Here is a 20,931-nt window from a genome sequence, read left to right on the forward strand (position 1 = left end):
TGCACAGAATTGGCTGATACAGTTCTGGGGGCTGCCAGGGGCAGGCTGGAGCTCAGGGCGTGAGCCCAGGCTGCCGTCACAGTGGCAGTTGTGCCGTCTTCTTCAGGAAGCCTCAGCTCTGCTCTTACAGGTTTTCACCTGTTTGGATCAGGCCCACCCAGGTCAGCCAGGACAATCTCCTTTGCCTAAGGTCAACTGATTATGGACATTAGTCACATTTTCAAAATACCTCACAGCAACCTCTATGACTGTTTGGTTGAATAACCCGGGACTGTAGCCTCACCAGGTGGATGCATCACGGTGACCCTCACAGCAATGTTTGTTCCTGCCAACCCCGAATAATGGGAAGTGATACTTGGGAGGTTTTAAACATGCTCTTTTAGAAGCTTCAGAAATGGTTGAAAAGAACCTAAGAATATTAATTTCTAAACTGTGAACATTCAAATGCTCCTATATTAATTAGCATACATACATATAATTCCACATAGTTGTAATCAGTGTACGCAGCACGTAACTTTCTGCTCTTTTCCCCTAACTTTATTTGGTGTAAGCGTGTCCTGATATTGATATTTTCTACATATTGAGGTCACTTTTCCCAATTATTTTATAGCGTTTATTCATGTTAATGTACTATAGTTTTGAGCACTAACCCCTCTTTTGGCCATTTGAACAGTTCTAAATGTCTGCAACTTAAAAAGCACTATTGTGAACATATTTACACAAATCAGTGTTTAACTTTTGAGTCATTTCACTAAAGTATAATTGGTCCCAAATGTGGAATTACTGGACCAAAAGATGTAAAGAAGCTTGTAGCCACCATTCTGTACAGCTGGATTGCTTTACAGAAGGGCAGGACTGATTCATAATGCATCTAAAAATGTATAAGAACATTTGTTATCCTAAAGCTCTGCTATCATTTCAATGGCTGTTTTCCTAAAATTTATTTAACTTCAAAAAGCACATGTTGATCTTAAAAGATGCAGCCCCTTAACCATCAGAAAACATCTTTTCCCAAATACAGTCATGTGCCACACAATGTTTCAGTCAATGACAGTGGTCCCATGAGATTTTAATGGAGCTGAAAAATTCCTATCATCTAGTGAGGTCGGTCTCATAACACCACAGCATTAAAGCACATCACTCGTGTCGGGCGCGGTGGCTCACGCCTGTAATCCCAGCACTTTGGGAGGCCGAGGCAGGCAATCACAAGGTCAGGAGATCGAGACCATCCTGGCTAACATGGTGAAACCCTGTCTCTACTAAAAATACAAAAAATTACCCCGGGGTGGTGGCGGGTGCCTGTAGTCCCAGCTACTCAGGAGGCTAAGGCAGGAGAATGGCGTGAACCTGGGAGGTGAAGCTTGCAGTGAGCAGAGATTGCACCACTGCACTCCAGCCTGGGTGACAGAGCGAGACTCTGTCTCCAAAAAAAAAAAAAAAAAAAAATCACTCGTATGTTTGTGGTGATGCTATTGTGAATAAACCTACTTTGCTGCCAGTCATTTAAAAAGCAAAATAAATAAAATTTTAAAATAAGAAAAATCTTATAGATTATGGATATAAAGAAAGAAAATATTTTTATACTGCTGTACAGTGTGTGTTTTAAGTGTTATTGCAAAAGAATCAGAAAGTTTTAAAAAGAGCCTGGCATGGTGGGCTTATGACCGTAATTCCAGCTACTGGGGAGGCTGAGGCTGGGGGATTGCTTGAGATGAGGAATTCAAGACCAGCCCAGGCAACATAGGGAGACTTTATCTCTTAAAAAATATAGCTAAGTTTAATTTATTGCAGAAAGAAAAATATTTTGTATCAATTTAGTGTAGCCGAAGTATACAGCTTTGTTGAGTCTACAGGAGTGTACAGTAATGACCTAGGCCTTCACGTCCACCCACCGCTTACTCACTGACTCACCCAAAGCAACTTCCAGTCCTGCAAACTGCATTCATAGTAAGTGTGCTATGCAGGCATGCCACTTTTTATCTTTTACCCTCTATTTTTACTCTACCTTTTCTACCTTTAGATATGTTTAGATACAGAAATACTTATCATTGTGCAGTGATTACCTACAATATTTAGTACAGTAACATGTGGTACAGGTTTGTAGCCTAGGAGCAACAGGCTATACAATACAGCCTGGTATGTAGTAGGCTATAGCACCTGGGTTTGTGTGAGTACATGCTATGGTATTCGCAGGACAACAAAATTGCCCAACGATGCATTTCTCAGACTGTATCCCCGCCCTTACGCAAGCCACGACTGTAGTGATGTTCTGTCCTGGTTTCCTCCTGTGTAAACCCCCACAGCATGTCCCGCACTCACTATACGCTGCCTCCTAACTAGCATCTCTTCAGCTAGATCAGAAGCTACTGGAGAATAAAAGCCATTCTTACTACTCCTTCAGAGCCTCCAAAGTATCAAGGCCGTTGCAGGCACTGCAATTACAGTGGGCCCTTGAAGAACACAGGGATCGGGGTGCCGATCCCCTGCACAGTTAAAAACCTATGTATAACTTTTGACTCTCCTAAAACTTAACTGCTAATAGCCTATGGTTGACTGGAAGACTTACTGATAACATAAACAGTCCATTCACACATATTGTGTATGTTATATGTACTATCTGCTGTATTCTCTTACAATATAGCAAGCTAGAGAAAAGAAAGTGTTATTAAGAAAATTATAAGAAAGAGAAAATACATTTATAGTACTATACTGTATTTATCAATATTGTGAATTTGCATGGTCTGTTTACAAGATGAGTTGTCTGAAATGATGGCAACCGCAGCTGCAGACCTCAATCTATGGTACATAGCAAGAAATTCAACTGTTTCTTGTAACGTCATTATTTTTCTCTGTTTTTCAGGAGTACTTCCAGCATCACTAGTCACACTTTGTATGGGTCCCATGGTGTTAACCAAGGTATTGCACTCAACACGATGAAAAATACACAGGAACCCTGAGAGACCACATTTTACCAACGGTAATTTGCAATTTACTAGAGAGATGAACTGCTCATGTGGAGACGATGAGCGTCACACAGCGTTTTTTTTTTTTTTTTTTGAGACGGAGTCTCGCTCTGTCGCCCAGGCTGGAGTGCAGTGGCGCGATCTCGGCTCACTGCAAGCTCCGCCTCCCGGGTTCACGCCATTCTCCTGCCACAGCCTCCCCAGCAGCTGGGACTACAGGCGCCCGCCACCCTGCCCGGCTAATTTTTTGTATTTTTAGTAGAGACGGGGTTTCACCGTGTTAGCCAGGATGGTCTTGATCTCCTGACCTCGTGATCCGCCCACCTCTGCCTCCCAAAGTGCTGGGATTACAGGCATGAGCCACCGCGCCCGGCCCCACACAGCGTTTTAGGCAGATACACATTTGAAGTCACATTGAGCTCACCACTGGCAATGAAATGATTACAGCATTACAGTAAGCACTGTAGTTGATTTTATGCACTTATGATTTAACTGCATCTTTATGTTTGTTTACATGCTCCTGACTGCAAATGGCCCCATATACTCTGTTATAAGTTTTGATAAATTTTAACTTTTTATTATAGATTTCTATATATTGTGTGGGAGTAAACGATAAAATAAACTAGTATCTACATATATTTTATGCATTCATGACATATCCAACTTTTTCTTAATTTTTTTGATATTTCTAGGCTATGCAATTCATCACTGAGTTTTTTCTAATTGTCACAAACCTCAAAAAAATTTTCCAATATATTTATTGGAAAAAATTTCTGTATAAGTGGACCCAGGCAGTTCAAACTGATGTTGTTCAAGGGCCAACTGCATACCTGCCTGAGGGGCGCGTGGCAAGGGTGAGATGAAGGTCCTCCTCGGCTTCCTGGCGTGTATGTAATACCGGGTCTCCACCGAGTTCCCAAAGCAGGCCAACTATGAAAGAACCTTCAGGCTTGAAAGGACAGAAAACGTTTTCATAATTTATTGGTTAGATACTGTATGTGCTAATGCTGTACTTACTGTTATTAATTATAGCTGGACTAATTAACATCTTCTTTCGGATTTAACATGAACTTAACAAAGCCAAGCTTGATTTTCCAAATCAAAAACAAAGTGGTCTTCTAGAGTGGGCACTTCTGTTTGAGAAAATGCTCTTTTGAGGGAGAGTAGGGGGCCCTAGAAGGGCTAACAATAGCAGGCAGCTCTCCAAGTAGGAGGAGAAGACCATCATATACAACTTTGTGGAATGTGTCTGTCTTTATGACCATGTTGCAGGGCTAAGAATTCATGGCACACAGTTGCAGCATCATTGACAAGGTAAGTCGAAACCTCAATAAATCACCTTTTTTGTGTGTCTCCCTTCTTATGCATTAATAGTCCTAGTCAAATAATCTGATTCCATGTGGCTGAGACCAAAGAGGCCAAGAAAACAAGGGTGTTTAGATCTTTCCTGTTCCCCAACCTCCAAATCTAGGTGATCCCATGAGCTGCAGATGTCTTGTCTTTGCTGATCACATCCAGTAGATAATTGCTGAATATCCTGCTTCCTTTTATTTTACAGAAGGAGTTTACGTGCTGCATTTAAAAACAGAGTTCATAACCAATATGAAATTTAGCGGAAGTAACTTGACCTCATGGGGTTTGTGGGAAAACTCAGAATTCAAATCACTTCCTTGCAGCCTCTCAAGTGAGTCGAAAGCAGAACCCCCTACTCCGTGCTTCTCTCGCCTAGAACTCACTGTCACTGTCTGCTGGTCCACTGCTCCCAGTCACTCCAACGTGAGGAAGCTGGCTTCAGAGCAAACCACAAGGAATCTGGTTTATGAAAATGGAGCAGTCTCCTGATAACATCTGGCCGTTCATCACTAGCTTCTTCATGTAAAACCCACTCTAAAAAGAAATGGATCCTACAGGTCTCCTACTGGATGCACACAAATGGCTGAAAACTGCCATTTGATTTGATTTATTCTCTATATGCTAGAAGTTCTCTATGTGGTTTGTTGGGCTAATGACCCTAAGGAGATTGTATTAGGGTTCTCCAGAGACAAAACCAATAGGATGTTGAGACAGAGAAAAAAAAGAAAGAGAGAAAGATTTGAAGGAATTGGCTCACATGATTGTAAGACCGGCAAATCCAGTCTACAGGAGAGGCTGGAGACCAAGGCACAGCTGATGTAGCTAAAGGCCAAGGGCAGTCTGAAGGCAGAATTCCCTCCTCCTCGGGGGACCCCAATGTTTTAACTTCTTTAACTGATTGGGTAAAGCCCACCCCCATTATGGAGTGGACTCTGCTTTACTCACATCTACTGATTCAACTGCTAATCACATCTGAAAAACACCTTCACAGAGACTTCTAGATTGGTGTTTGGACAACTGGGTGCCGTGAGTTAGCCACATTGACACATAAAATAAATCATCCCAGAGATTCATGTAGACTTCCCAGAGAAGGGAAAGGTTGCATCAAAAGTGAGTGGAGTGGCTGAGCTGAGACAAGTGTGTTCACTTCCACAGGGTGTGCCTTATTCACTGCTTGCTGGGGCCGAGGGGATGATGCTCTTGGCACAGGAGCTCAGGGCAGAGCCCCCAGCCTGACTCCTCCTGACTAGCCTAAACTCTACCCACACTAGTCTGTCCCAGGCATGGAGGCAGGTAAAGGAGAAGAAAGATGCCCCTATGTTGCCACTCAAGTGCTGATAAGCTTCACAGGCATTTTGTGAGAAAACGTGTGTGATCTTGGAGATCTGAGCAACTGCGATTGTCTAGACTGGGACCAACGCTGGCCCTGCAGCTGAACAGAGCAGCCCTCCCACATGTTGATGACAGCCTCAGGCCAAACAACCTGCCACAGAGGGTAGAGAGCAATGGACAAAGCCCAGGATTCAGTGAACTGAACTGGAAAATCTTTCACAGAGATGACAGGTGCCCAGACCCGAGATGGGGGTCTCTGGAATTGGAAACTGACAAAGTGGATGTAAACTGTGTCCTGCTGGCCTCATTCTCCTCTGCTAATTCAGAATCCTGATGCCTACAAGGCCCTCAGCAGCCTCCAGACACCAGGAGAGGTGGAGTCTCTCTCTTTCCTCTCCTGGGATCCAGCCCTGGCCACACCCCACAGCTCACTCCACATCACCAGACACAAGGGTTTGCGGCCACTCCCTGCAGGTTCCTGCTGAACAGCTCACTTTTCCAGGCACCACCCACAGCCTGCAGGTGCCAAAACCTCAGCACTGACAGAGGTCTGTGAAACAGGCATTGAAGCTTTCCTGTCAGCATCCCCGGGCCAGGGACATGGTTCATGAGCTAGGCTGTGAGACCATACACATTACAACATACTCTCCTGTCCTCCCAGGGACTAAGGATTTGGCCTGGACCAACCTTTGTGTGCCTGGCACCTTCTTCTCTGTGAGGGGGTGCCTCCACCGGCTGCCTTCCTTTTGGTTCACTCTGGTAGTTAACCAGACATGCCTGGACAGCGCTTAATCCCGGTGCTGGACACAGTTAGGCTCAAGCTGGAAACCCTGCCATGCTGATAATGTGTTCCTCTGCCCTTGTGTAAAACACACACATGCTAGTTACATTTAAGAATGTAGAAATGGCCAGGCATGATGGCTCACACCTGTAATCCCAGCACTCTGGGAGGCCAAGGTGGGCGGATCATGAGGTCAGGAGTTCGAGACCAGCCTGGCCAATATGGTGAAACCCTGTCTCTACTAAAAATACAAAAATTAGCCAGGTGTGGTGGCACGAGCCTGCAGTCCCAGCTACTAGGGAGGCTGAGGCAGAAGAACCATTTGAATCCGGGAGGTGGAGGTTGCAGTGAGCCAAGATCGTGTCACTGCATTCTAGCCTGGGCGACAGGGCAAGACTCTGTCTCAAAAAAAAAAAAAAGAATGTAGAAATAATTGGAACTGTCATGACTGTGGGGTCATCCTAATTCGATATATTGCTTATAGAATGAAATCTACATCTTTATTTATGAAAAGTTTTCTGTGGATGACAACAATACACAAGAACCAGAAGCCAGCACTCACTGGGACACTTGAACTTGCCTTTGGTGAGCCGTGCACCTCATCTCGGGCTGCCCCTGCTGGTGTAACTGGCTGTGCGGGCTCACCCACACTCCCACACCCCCCTTTTTCTTTAACAAGTGAGATCCTTTCTCAGGGGGTGGCTAGGAGATGTTTGCCCCTTAGTCCACAGGTAGGAGCTATAAGAGCACAGCACCCCATTTTAATTAAATGCAATAAAACTACCACATGAGTACATAAAGGCAAGGCAAAGTGACAGTGTCCAGACCAGCAAGTGCTAGAGTCAACAGAGATCTTAAATGGCATCTAATCCAGGGCCCCTGACCTTAGAACACACCCCCAGGGAGCGGCCTCAGCTCCCTCTAACCACTGCAGTTAGATTCTCGGGGCCGCCCCGGCCTCCATACGGGCAGGCTGAGGACCAGTGATGTGATGTGGTCCGGGGGTTCTCAAGCCTACTGGTTCATAAGAAGCACCTGGGGAGCTTCATAAAGATAAACCTCAAGGACTTGTCTCAGAATTACTTGGACGTGGGGTCTGGAAATCTGTATTTTTAAAGCTCCCCAGGAGATTGTTTCAGGTTTGGGACCCATTGATCTTCTCAGCTCCAACACTGTCTGAGGCCACAGAAAGGCGAAATGTTCATTCCGTTCTCAGCAAATTCAGTGAGCAAACAAGAAAGCAGGACTAGAATTCAGGTCTACAGAACTCGCAGTTCAGCATCATTTATGAAAAATTATTATATCTCTCTCTCAAGCTAGGAAGAAATATATGTTAGTGGTCACAAAAAACTAAAACGTGTTGTTTCTACTTCATCAAGGAACACCCCCTCATCTAGAAATAAACTCCAGCCCCAAATTGAGTGTTTTCAGTTGCTTATAAGGAAGACCTTCCTAACTGCAAAAGTCAATTACTGGAATCAAGGGTGACATGGGAGGGCTCCTTGTAAAATGATATTTGTAAAACATTCTTTCACTTCTCCAAGAGAATTGAGATGCAGAAGCCACTTTGACACGCCTGTCACTGTGGCGGTGTCTTTGAAAGACCTGAAGGAAGTACAAGACGTGGCCTCCAGGAGCACACCTCCTTCCCAAATGATATGGAGCCCTCAGAGGGTGGCAAGGCAAACACAATGATGCCTCAGCCCTTGGGAGAGTAGGGAGAGCGTTGCTCAGACAATGCTCCTTTAGCAAAACAAGGCTGAAAGGCAGAATACGGCTCCAAGCCCATCCAACCCTAGAAGAAGGGAAACAGTCACTGTTTGATTTTTCTTTTACATTTTCTAGTTCCTCGTTACTTGGTGCTGTCATTGTTGGAGTGTTTTGTTGTTTCTTTTGATTTTTGTTAGTTTGCTTGGGGTTTTCACCCAAGCAATCCTTTGCTCAGTCAGAAATGAAGTATTTGACACATGGTTGCAAAGCCTGGGGCTGTTCTATAAATTCCTGGTGCTTGAGTGATTCCAGGTGTCCTGCATGAATGAGGATCTCATCCCTGTGTCTGGAGCCCCGAGTGTTGTAGAATGTGCTCCCTCTGCTGGTTCCCTCTGAAAACGAAAACTTGGTTTTGAAATGGACTTGAATTCCCACAGTGCTCTCTCCTCAGATCCAAGAATCTGACCTCTGCAGAGTGATTAGAATTTTCTGGCTAAAGTGATTTTTTTGTTTAAAACAACAACAACCTGACTCCTAGACTCATTCAGGTTGACCACCTTAGACAAATCCGGCTCACATGGGCCCTTGGAAGAGAATGATATGGTGAAAAGAGAAAATCAGAATGTGTTTATTTTCATAGTTGGCCCAGCAACGAGCAGAGCAGGGCAGCTTGGGCAATGTCCCAGATGTGCCCACGGACAAGCTGTAAAGGACTCACACCTAAGGTATCTAGGAGGACGAGGGCCACTGGAGTCAGCAAATAAAAACATCAGAGGGCCAGTTAAATATGCATTTCAGTGAAGTCCTGGTTACTCATGAGGATGAGGCGGGAGGATCACTTGAGCCCAGGAATTTGATGATTGCACCACCGCACTCCAGCCTGGGCTGCAGAGCAAGACCGTCTCAAAAAAAAAAAAAAAAAAAAAAAAGTACATTTCAGTTAACCAACAAACAATGTGTAAAGTATAAGTATGTCCCATTTAATACTTGAGACATAGTAATAAATCTCACAAGGCTCCCTGCGTTTTATCAGGCAACCCTAAAGGTGAGGAAAGAGGAACTAGGAGGAGGAGAAAGCTCAGTCTAGAGGCTTAAAAGGCTCTTGGATGCCAACTGCTCAAACGTGCTGGTGCCTGGAAGCTGGTGACATCTGAGCCACTAGACCGAAGATGATAGACCGCCCCACTGAGACCCCGGCATAAGTTTTCTGTGTAGGGTGCTATTGCAAGAGCTCAGACTGGGACTGTTCTCTGCCATTTTTGCAGGGCTGATTTAAATCTCACCATCTTGTCTTTTTTACACAACCTATTTATTACGAGACACTTTAAAGAACCTTAGCAAAATACTTTGGTCTTATCATCTTCAAAGTCTTGGTTTCAATCCCAGTGTCATGGAGCTCTTCCCTGCAGTTTTACCTCCTCCTGCGGCTGCAGGCAGCCAGGCCCTGCTCCTCCATTTATCAACTGATTAATCAAATGCCGCTGGTCCTGCTTGTCTGACTTTGCCTGTTTCCCAGGCTATACTCATGCTGGTTGCATATTAACACATACTGTGCTTCGGCAGCCAGTGGCTTTATTTCCTAAGGGGACATTTCACAGGCACAAAAAGATCACCCATAAATTTACCTTTTTTCCCTCACATGAACCAGGAGAGGGTGTCCTGAGGTTAAGCTGGGCCTTTCCCACTTCCATCTCCCTGCACCCAAGTCCACTTTAGGAGCTGGCCTGGCACCACCCAACCTGCGTGAGTGGTGGATGAGACCTCAGGGCCTCAGCCACCACCACCTCTCAGGCAGACTTTCCAGGAGAACCTGCAGCCAAGCAGCTACTGGTTTTCTCCTGGTCATCCCATGACAGCACAGTTGTTTTTTCATTCTCTTTACTTGTTTTTTTTTTCATGCCTAAAGTCTCTAGGTGTGTTTTTAAACCCTTCACTGGCAGTGGCCAGCCCACTCTGTGTGCCTTTCTGGGTTAGCAAGGACTAAGTCAGCGCCTGGCATGTGTGAGACTGGGATGTGGGCTGTGCTCCTTCTCTTTTTTTCCCACTTCTTCCAAGAGTAAATGTCTTGTCTTTGTGAAGAGCTGATCCCAAGATAGATGTGTTCACAGAGCTAGACCAGCTTGTTTCATGCTGACTTAGATGTTGGGTTACCGTAGACAATTATTTAAAGCACCTCAGAGAGAAAGAAAGGCAGACAAGATAATGAAGTAATCATTATCATCTGCCCCTGCCCTGGAGGGACACTGGCCCCAAAAGGACAAGGTCATTCTAATGCACCCCAAAACCCAGCCTGGCATCTCACAAGGGACAGATCCGGCATGAAAATGTGGGGGGATGAACACAGCTCTATTAACTAGAAAAAGAACCATGCCGGGCGCAGCGGCTCACATCTGTAATCCCAGCACTTTGGGAGGCCAAGGCGGGTGGATCACCTGAAGTCACAAGTTTGAGACCAGCCTGGCCAACATGGGGTGAAACCCCATCTCTACTAAATACAAAAAATTAGCCGGGCATGGTGGCAGGTGCCTGTAATCCCAGCTACTTGGGAGGCCGAGGTAGGAGAATAGCTTGAACCAGGGAGGTGGAGGTTGCAGTGAGCTGAGATTGTGCCACTGCACTCCAGCCTGGGCAACAAGAGCGAAAAAACTCTGTCTCAAAAAAAAAGCCATGATCTCAAATCCTACTTTTTAAAAAATTAATTTAGATCATCGTTTAAGAATGACAGCCCCATCATTATTAGATTGAAGCTAATCTTTATGACCAAGGCAGCCAGGTCTTTGTGACATTCTCTCATTCCCTAGCTCCCGCTTCCCTATGCAACTCTTAGAGCAGCTTGGTTCACCCTGGAAACACGGATAAATATCCATGTATCAGGGGCATGGAGAGGGGAGGAGACATAGAAATTTCTCTAACTTAGATTGGATGACTGGCATTTGTCCTTTTCCTGGTTTCATCTCAAAGACTCTTGATAGGGCAAATAAATAGTGTCTGAAATGGTCTCAGGGAAATTGGCAGGGTGGAGGGCTCAACTGCATCTGCCAGAAGCAGGAGCCTCCTGGTACAGATCTGCTCCTGGCAGGAGCCAGCACAGGGGAACCCAGGCCGGAGTCTCAGGCTGGAACAGTTGCAGGCCAAGCAACTTCACAAAGTCAGGAGGGCTCTTGTTTTTTGCGACAGACCCTCTCATCTTCTCCTAAATGTTGTTTCCATCATGTTGCTCTCATTCTCAAGGGCCTCAAAGCACAAGGATAAAGCCCAGTGTCTGCAAAGCCTACCTGGCTTGACAGCCAGACTCCTGCTGTGCTCTGATGGGACTGTCTGCTGGGCCAACGTGTTCCTTCCTACACCTACCCTGGACTCTGCAGGAGCCAGTCTCCTCCTGCCTCCTTTTCTCCCACATCACACACTGCCCTCCTCTTCAGCTTACCCAGCCTTCAGAATCCACTTGAACTTGAGGCCCTTCCAGAATTGCTCCTCTTTCCTTGCCTAGAGCTCATCCCTTCCTCGCTGCTCTGAACAACAGGTCTGACCTGTTGAGCCAGCACTGGCCTTGGGCTGGCTTCGGACTCCCCTTACGTCAATATTCTCATCTAAGTGTGATGTCTTATCTCCCCAGACAGGTTGAAAGCTCTTTCAGGGGATGGGCCTGGTATGATGCTGCACACATATCACAAGCCTCCAATCAATAGTTCAGGAATAAATAAATGTTTGTGTGTCTGTGTTTGTCCCCCCAGCTCTGGAAAGTGTGGGAGCCAATGACCAAGAGGGCAGCCTCTCACTTATCAAAGAGCCACATTCCTCCCGAATTAACGAGCAGGGATTTGTGTGAATAATGGTTTTTTTGTTATATACAGTTTACATACATGTATGTGTTGTGTATATGTTATATGTGTTATAACTTTTTTTTTTTTTTTGAGATGGAGTTTCGCTCTGTCCCCATGCTGGAGTGCAGTGGCATGATCTTGGCTCACTGCAACCTCTGCTTCCTGGGTTCAGGTGATTCTCCTGCCTCAGCCTCCTGAATAGCTGGGACTACAGGTGTCCACCACCACGCCTGGCTAATTTTTGTATTTTTAGTAGAGACGGGGTTTCACAATGTTGGCCAGGATGGTCTCCATCTCTTGTCCTCATGATCCACCTGCCTCGGCCTCCCAAAGTGCTGGGATTACAAGCATGAGCCACCTCGCCCGGGCTTATATGTGTTACAACTTTCTATGATAAAAGTAGAGATGATTCACATGGGGTGAACCTGTTTTCATTCTAAGATTGAAAAACAAAAATCAAAAAACTCAGAATGAAGTTTGTTTTTCAATCACCTATTAAATGGAAAATGGTAATTTTTCTGAAAAAGCATCTCATTATGGGGGACTTAGGGGAATGGAGAGATGTAGGGCAAAGGACCCAAAGCCGCAGATATGTGGGGTGAGAAGTCTAGAGATCCCAGGCCCAGCATGAGCCCTATAGTGGCAACATTGTATTAGATCCAGGAAATGTGCACAGAGTAGATTTTCCATGCTCCTATCACACAGGCCTTCTCCCCCCAACCCCACACAAAGGTAACTGTGGGAGGGGATGGATATGTGAATTTGCTTGATAATCATAACTATCTCACTGTGCATAAGTATATCAAAATATCACGTTGTACACTTTAAATACAATAAAAAGCATCTTGTTACACAACATAAGTCACAGGGAATGAACACTGTGGGAACCTAAAGTACCCCAGCCATTTTGACATTTCGGGGGAGTTGTACCCACTGGAGGAGAAGGTGTACCTGTCTGAGCCCCTCACAGGCCCGCACCTGCTTCTGGAAACACCACTGCTGATTCCCATCAGTCATGGTGTTTACAGCTCCAGGCAGGATAATCGCTGTAGCTGACTTGCTAATTTCTGAAAAGCCAGTATTTCTTTTCTGGAGGATGTTCATATGCCAATCTCAGGATTTCCTGTGCATGAGGAAATGAGGACACAGTGTGGAAGCGTGCTTGCCTGAAGCTTTCTTTTGTTTTTTCATCCTGGCTCCAACCCCAGGCGGCCCTCCTCTCGTCGGGAGAGGAACACTGGCCGAGTCACAGCCAGGCGTGCTGAGTAGATACAGGTGCGTAGGGAGAGCTCCAGGTGGGGACTGTCCCATGTGTAGGAGAGAATTCCAGGGACAGGGAGAGGCCGAGTGGGCAGCAGAGGGACAGGCCAGTTGGACGCAAAGCAGGAAGTGGAGCTTCCTCTTCCCATTGTCATCTGGATCCTCCTCCTCCGTGTGGGGATCCTCACAGTCACACCTCGTTGAGCCAGCTGGTGGCCAGCCTGCACACAGGAGGGACCTCCTGGGGCCCCCAAGGGAAGCCACACACACAAGGCCCCAACTCAGCTGCTCTCCCAGACTCTTCCCCACTTAGCGGATGCAAACGGATGGAAAAAATCTGAATAACTAATCTTAAGTAGTACAAGTTATGCCATTTCCCCCAGAGAAACCTCTTTCCTCTAAACTCTGAAGGCACTTAGAGCCCATACCAGTTAGTGCTAAATTATTTTCCCTTTTGGCCTGTTTACTATTGGTTCTTCACTAATTTGGTCTCTCCAACTCAAGTCCAACTTCCTAGAGGGCAGAGGATGGCATGATTTTAGTGCCATATCTCCCCACCACCCCCTGTATCTAGTACAGCTTAAATACATGAAGTATATAATTTAATTAAAACAAGCTGAAAATACCTATATCATGACATCCTATCCCAAATATATAATGTTCATCAATATGAGCAGGTATAATAGAGAACCTTGTCGTGGACAGGCTTGTTTTGAAACGCAGCAAAACCTCAAGCAGAAGCTGCTACTAGCACATGTGGGCTGAGGAAGTCTCCCAGCTGCAGCCTGACCTCTATGGCCAACCCTCTAGGAGCCATTTGCAGTAGGTGGGATCAGGGTACATTGCTCAGAACATTGTGGGTGATGGCCCTGGGACTGAACGTGTCTCAGGAGAAATCCAATTCCTGGTTCTACAGGCGAGTGCCTCCAGATGCCTGCGTCACAGTTACCCAGGGCCTACTCACCTCAAGGCAGAGTGGGGTATCCAGATGACTAGAGGCAGCAAAGGACACGATTCTGGAGTTAGGGTTGGGGGATGGCCCCATTTTCCTTCTTTGGTAGAAGTCAACACTCCAGGACACCTGAATGGCACCAGAGGCTGCCACAAGGGCCATAGCAGTGACAGCTGAGACTGGTCCCTGGCAGAAGCCAAGAACTCTGCAGGATCAGAGAGGTGCCAGAGAACCTGATCATGGAAATGTTTTTGTCCAGGCTGGTGATAATAAACGGTCTTCCACCCTTGATACCAAAAGGAATAAGCAGCAATCTTGGGCTCAATGGCTCACACCTGTAATCCCAGTATTTCTGGGGCAGAGGTGAGCGGATAGCTTGAGCCCAGGAGTTGGAGGCCAGCCTGGGCAACATGGTGAAACCCCTTCTGTACCAAAAAAAAAACACAAAAATTAGCTGTGCCTGTAGTCCCAGCTACTCAGGAGGCTGAGATGGGAGAATGGCTTGAGCCCAGGAGGCAGAAGTTGCAGTGAGCTGTAATCACACTGCACTCCATCCTGGGCAACAGAACAAGACTGTCTTAAGAAAAAAAAAAAAGTGGCAATCTTCTCTAAGGATCAAGTGAGGGTGCCATCAGTTAGTACTTTCTAAAGCTGTGTCATCATCTCTTTTTAGCCCACTTTCCCTCCCCCCTCCCCATCCCTCAGTCAAGTCCCTAGGATCTGAGTTTGCTTTTGGAGCTTGAACTGGCCTTGAGCTCAGAGACATCTCTCTGGAGACCCTGCTTCTCTACTCTACATCTGTCCCAATAGTTGGAGCAGGGGCTGGAACAGCTTAAGGTGAGCAGCAGCCATCTGTTCCCAAAAAAACCCTTAGCTTGGATTCTCAGCAGATAGTGGAATATCAGTTTCGTACACATTTTGTATTTCTCACCCCATCTGCAAACCTTTCCTTTGAAGAGTATTCCAAGAATGGAACGCAGAACTCCCCAGAAGCACACTGTTGCTTGGGTTTGGACTAGAATTTAATGTTCCCTCCGACTCTAGAGAATCCATGATGTGTATCTTTACACCAGATGCCACTAGGAGTCTTCCTGCCCCTTATCATTTTAGTTAAGAAGTGACTCATTGCTGTCATCCTTGCTTCACAGAGGGAGGAACCCAGGCTTCAGATTCTGCCCTTTTGGAAAGAAAGAAGGAGGGAGAGCGGGGAAAGACCTGTGTGTGCAGCACTATGGAGACAGTTCACTATGTCGAGTACAACACATTCCCTTAGTCTCATTTGAAAGCCATGATGAACAGAGGTGTGGAAAATCTCAGATCACAAATATGTCATGAGAAAGTATCTTTGTTTCTACTGCTACTTTACAAAACCACGTCTCTAACAGCTAACCCTTCAAATTCCCTCAAAATAAGCTTCTTTTCCCAATTGTCCCTCACTACCAACTATAGTCATGCTCTGAAATTATTATGGAAATTTAGCATCTGAAAGAAACAGGAAATTATAATTAATTCCTAATTAGAATTGGGCACAAGCTTTTTTTGTTTGTTTGTTTATTGTGACGGAGTCTCGCTCTGTCGCCCAGCCTGGAGTGCAGTGGGGCGATCTCCGTTCACCGCAAGCTCCGCCGTCTCCCAGGTTCACACCATTCTCCTGCCTCAGCCTCCTGAGCAGCTGGGACTACAGGCGCCCGCCACCACGCCAGGCTAATTTTTTTGTATTTTTAGTAGAGACAGGGTTTCACCGTGTTAGCCAGGATGATCTCAATCTCCTGACCTCGTGATCTGCCCGCCTCGGCCTCCCAAAGCATTGGGATTACAGGCATGAGCCACCGTGCCCGGCCGGTGCCACAAGCTTGTGCCACAAGCTTATTGTTTTTCTTCTACCTTTTCTAAATGTACCCAATGCTCTTCATGTTTTCTGCCAGATGTTCTAGTCACTGCATGATGGGATTGTTACTCTTGCCGCTTCTCTGGACTCCTCACTCTTAGTCATTTTAAATATGGTAAAATGACAATCTTTCTTACCATATTTGATATATAACTTTAAAAAAGAATAAAACTTAGCACCCTCCTATTAGTCCTTATCTAAATGGAAACTTATTAGCAGAGCATCAAGGGCCCAATAAAGTGCCCCCTCTTTTGAAACTTATCTCTACTCCCTTTCATATATTTCAATCATGTCAATTTCTTATTGTTCTTCTAAATAGGTGCTGATTACTAAACTCTGTTCGTGGGTTTTATTTTTTATGTTCCTCTCCATTAATTAATATTCTTCACTGACTTTAAGACTTCACGATTCATTCTTTTAAAAGAACGTGTTTGATTTCCTCCACTGTTAACTGTTAAATATCTCTCTAATAATATTGTTTTCAGGCTATCTTTCTCATCTGGAGTAATTATGTTTCAAGTGTCAGGGGGAAAATACCTTTTCTATCCTGTGCAAAAACTCATGCTGGGCACTAAGAGCATGGAGCATGTCCCAGTTATCTATTGCTGCATAACAAACTAACCCAAACTTAGCAGTATAAAACAACCACTGCTTTAGTATGCACATCAACTTTCAGGGTCAGAAATTCTCTTCTCCTTCATGTATAGAGTCTCAGCTGGGAGTGACATAAATAGGTGGAGACAGACCTCTCCAGCCCAGTCCAGCCAACAACAGCCTCCGCTCCTGCGCACCCGCAGCCTGGGGCCCCAGGTTCTTGAGGTCTTGCCGACCCTAATCCTCCCATCTCTCCTCCCCACTTTCTCTCTAAATTGTTTCAGAATTCCAAATTCTTATCTGGATCCGGCAAATTAATTTAGCTACTCTTCAGAGTCTCTCAGTTATTCCCAAATTCTCTCGGAAGCTTGAATTTACCTATCTAAATCCATTCTCAAAAACACATTGGCCTTTTCTAGCCGGGACATCTCCAACAGCAGTTGCTGTTAGAAACTGCAATTTCCCCTTCTCTGCATACACATTTTTATAAATTGATTTATTGGTAGGCAAATTACATTTTTTAAAAAAGGCGTGTGTGGGTTTTCAGGGAAGCCTGGACAGGACGTGGGCGCGCCGGGAGCTCGCCGGAGCAGCTGGTCTGGCTCTGGGCGCCCAGCGGGCACCAGGGCTGTACTCACCTGGACGCCGGACCCGCCCCCTGGAGACCCCGCCCCCTGGCGTTCGGCTACTAAAGGGAAGGGGATTCCCAGGGGGTCCCCAATCCTGGACTCTCCCGACCCCTAGCTGTGGGTCCCGCTCCCTGCGCGCGCGCCGGCGGGTTTCCTACCCTCCGAGGCGTCCGCTGGCCTGCGCCCTGACGAGGACCTGGGCGGGGCGGGCGGCATTTAAGGCTGGTGGCACCTCCCGGGTGCAGCGGCTGGCGATCGGCCGTGGAGGTGCTTGCAGGGCCCGCGCCGCCGCAGGTATCTCCACCGCCACCACCTCAGCCACTGCCACTGCCACAGCCTCACGAGGCCCCCCACCGTGCGCTCCGCCACTGCGGTCCCGGATCCGTCCTCCACGCCCGCAGCCCGCGGCGCCACCAGCCCAGCATGCACCAGGTGCGTGCAGCCCCCGCGCCGGCCGAGGACGCGAGACCCTGGGCCAAGGCCCCCGGGGACCGGAGCAGGCTGACGGGAAGCGAGGAAAAGGCGAAAAGAAGAAACGCCCCGTCCCGGGGCAAGAGGAGGCCGCCTTTCCTCTGAGCGCCCCCCGGCCTGGGCACCGCTTTTCTGACTCCCCGCCACGGCTCCGTACGGCCGCCGGGGCTGGCTGGGGAAAGAAGCCAGTCCAGAGGTGCGAGGAGGGGCCAAGGGGTCCTAGGCCAGCTCCATGGCACCTGCGGGCTCCGACTCGGAGGATGGGGTGACATGGATGCGTTGCGGTCTGAAAAGCCCTCCGGTTAGGGCCCCCTGATCAGAACTGAGGGTCGTAAGCTTAGTGGGTGCCCCCTCCCCAAGAAACAGGACGCACAGCTGTTGTGTCCTCTGGGAGGCACACCTCAGAGGAAACCTCACAGCTCCTCGGAGGCATCAGTCAGAAGTTGGGGGGATAACTTCCCACCTGCTCCACCCAGAGAAGGGTCACCCTGAGGAGCTGCTGGCTGGCCTGTGTCCACCCCGCCTCCCCTCTACACGGGCGGAGAGGAAGCCAAGGTCGGCGGGAGGTGGGGGAGAGACTCCACTGTCCGACTCCTTCTGGCCTCCCCAGAGGAGGGAAGGAAAGGGAGAAGGGGCTCCTGACTTCTGCAGGTCCTGACCCCGCAGAGGGGCGCTCAGCACCTCTTCGGAAACTCCATTTGGGGCCAAAATTGCACCTGGGCTTCTCTTTCAGAAAACCCCGGAAATCTACTCCGTGGAGCTCAGCGGAACTAAGGACATCGTGAAAACAGACAAGGGGGATGGCAAGGAGAAGTACAGGGGTCTGAAGAACAACTGCCTGGAACTCAAAAAGAAAAATCACAAAGAGGAGTTTCAGAAAGAACTCCATCTGGTCAGTAGCCTTAAGCCACAGGGGTCCTGCCGGCTATGGCCCTTCCTCGCAAGAGCTTGCCCCTAGAACCCACCTCTTACCACAGACATTCAGTCTGAGGGATTTGAAATCCCCTTGAGATTGGTTTCCTTGTGTGTGCTGTGTGGTGTCTGCGTGGTGTGTCTGTGTGGTGTATGTGCGGTGTGTGTGTATGTGTGTGGTGTGTATGTGTGGTGTGTGGTGTATGGTGTGTGGTGTGTGTGTATGGTGTGTGGTGTGTGTATATGGTGTGTGTGTAGTGTGTGGTGTGTGTATGTGTGTGGTGTGTGTACGGTGCGTGTATGTGTGGTGTGTGTGTGGTGTGTGTATGTGTCTGGTGTGTGTGTATGGTGTGTGTATGTGTGTGGTGTGTGTGTGGTGTGTATGTGTGTGGTATATATGTGTGTGGTGTGTGTATGTGTGGGGTATATATGTGTGTGGTGTGTGTGTGGTGTGTGTATGTGCATGGTACGTGTGGTGTGTGTGTGTAGCGTGTGGTGTGTGTGTAGTGTGGTGTGTATGTGTGGTGTGTGCTGTGTGTGTGGTGTGTGTATGTGTGGTGTGTGTGTGTGTGTGTGCACGCGTGTGTGTGTGTGTGTGTGTGTGTGTGTTTTGAATGGTGTGATAGTATCCACCCAGAGGTCAGGGCCTCTGCAGGATTCCTGCATTCTGGTTGGAGGCAGTCCCTGTAGAACTCAGAAGGAAGAGCCTCTGATTCCAGGCCCCACAGGCATGGCCAGACCTCTCTCCCCGCAGCTGCTTCAGTTGAGAGTTAAGTAACCACTTGCCAGTTTTCAATTGATTAGTAAAACTATCTGAGCTGGAACTTCTGAGGAGGAAAACTAAAGCCCCTAGGCCGTGCTAGATTGCAGGTATGAAACCGCATGGAAAAGCAGTTTCAGTGGTAAAAATGTGGAGCTTGGATTGGGAGGACCTCAGGCCCCATCAGAGTCCCACTTCTCCACTGAGCTGAAACTGGCAACAAATGACTGACCCTCACTGAAGGTCCATTTTCTTTATGTAAATTGGGAAATAAATAATTTGCTGGGGTTCTATGAGGGGAAAAAATGAGATGAGGATTTTGTAATTCACGTGCTTTAGGGGAGTACAATATTATTATTATTAAGGAAGAGCTCTGGAGTTATTAAAACTAGCCTTTTTTTTTTTTTTTTTTTGAGACAGAGTTTTGCTCTTGTTGCCCAGGCTGGAGTGCTATGGTGCTATCTCGGCTCACTGCAACCTCCGCCTCCTGGATTCAAGCGATTCTCTTGCCTCAGCCTCCTGAGTCACTGGGATTACAGGCGCCCGCCATCATACCCAGCTAATTTTTGTTGTTTTTAGTAGAGATGGGGTTTCCCCATGTTGGCCAGGCTGCTCTCGAACTCCTGACCTCAGATGATCCATCCGCCTCAGCCTCCCAAAATGCTGGGATTACAGGCGTGAGCCACTGTGTCCAGCCCAAACTGGTCACTTTAATAATAAAACTGCCTTGGGTCTGAAATGTGACAGATTTTATCTTGGGAACACCGAAGGGGAAACTTCTACACGAAGCTTGAGATGGGCTGGATTGTCCCCACCGTCCTTGGCAGATCTTAAAGCTCTGTGACTCCCGAGGGGAGTCTCTTTTGTGCTAGAGAGCCATTTGTTAAGTATTCAGAAACTTGACAGGCTGACTGACATCCTGTTAGCAGCTTCAAATTTGGTTCTAGTGAGAAATCAGCAAACTCTACAAATCCGAGCTTTGTATTTATCTTTCCTGGAGAGTTTGTTAAACATTTCACAGCACACCACTGGGCATTTGTCCGTATCTATCATGACAGACATTTAAGAACACATCCCTGAAATTGGACTGACCTCAATTCAAATCCCAGTGTAACTGAAGTTCAGTTTCCTATTTTGAAAAATACAAGAATTTTTTTTCTACCTCTTAGAGTTACTAGGAGGATTAAATGAGATAAAAGGGGGAAAAGACAGCACAGCACCAGACGATAGATAGTTCTTATTATTTCCCATTATCTCTAGCATTTAAGATTGAAGACATATCTGTTTTTCCCTTGACATTACAAGGGTCCTGTAATTCTCAGCAGCATATTGAATGCTTTTGCCTCCCAACCTTTCTTGGCAAATTAGTGCCTAATGACAACTGAAGTATCCCGGCCTTTGGATAAAAGGGCCAGGCAATGACCCGAGGGGTGGGTGGGGTGCTGCCCTGTGCTAGTCCAGTGTTGGCCAGCAGAGGGCACCCCAGATACACACCACCACCT

The 20,931-nt window shown here is 47.1% G+C and overlaps 1 protein-coding gene across 1 annotated transcript in view; it reads left to right on the top strand.

Moving 5' to 3' along the window:
* Positions 1–17,468: 17,468 nt before the first annotated feature.
* Positions 17,469–20,931, top strand: part of ATP12A (ATPase H+/K+ transporting non-gastric alpha2 subunit) — a 31,422-nt gene continuing 27,959 nt past the window's right edge. Inside the window, exons 1-2 of the mRNA XM_054529518.2 lie at positions 17,469–17,718; positions 18,491–18,649. Of these exons, the coding sequence (XP_054385493.2) occupies positions 17,710–17,718; positions 18,491–18,649 (168 nt within the window). The 5' untranslated portion in view covers positions 17,469–17,709. The remainder of the gene's footprint in view (positions 17,719–18,490; positions 18,650–20,931) is intronic.

The sequence above is a fragment of the Pongo abelii genome, chromosome 14 (assembly GCF_028885655.2).
Source record: "Pongo abelii isolate AG06213 chromosome 14, NHGRI_mPonAbe1-v2.0_pri, whole genome shotgun sequence".
NCBI classification, from domain to species: Eukaryota; Metazoa; Chordata; class Mammalia; order Primates; family Hominidae; genus Pongo; species Pongo abelii.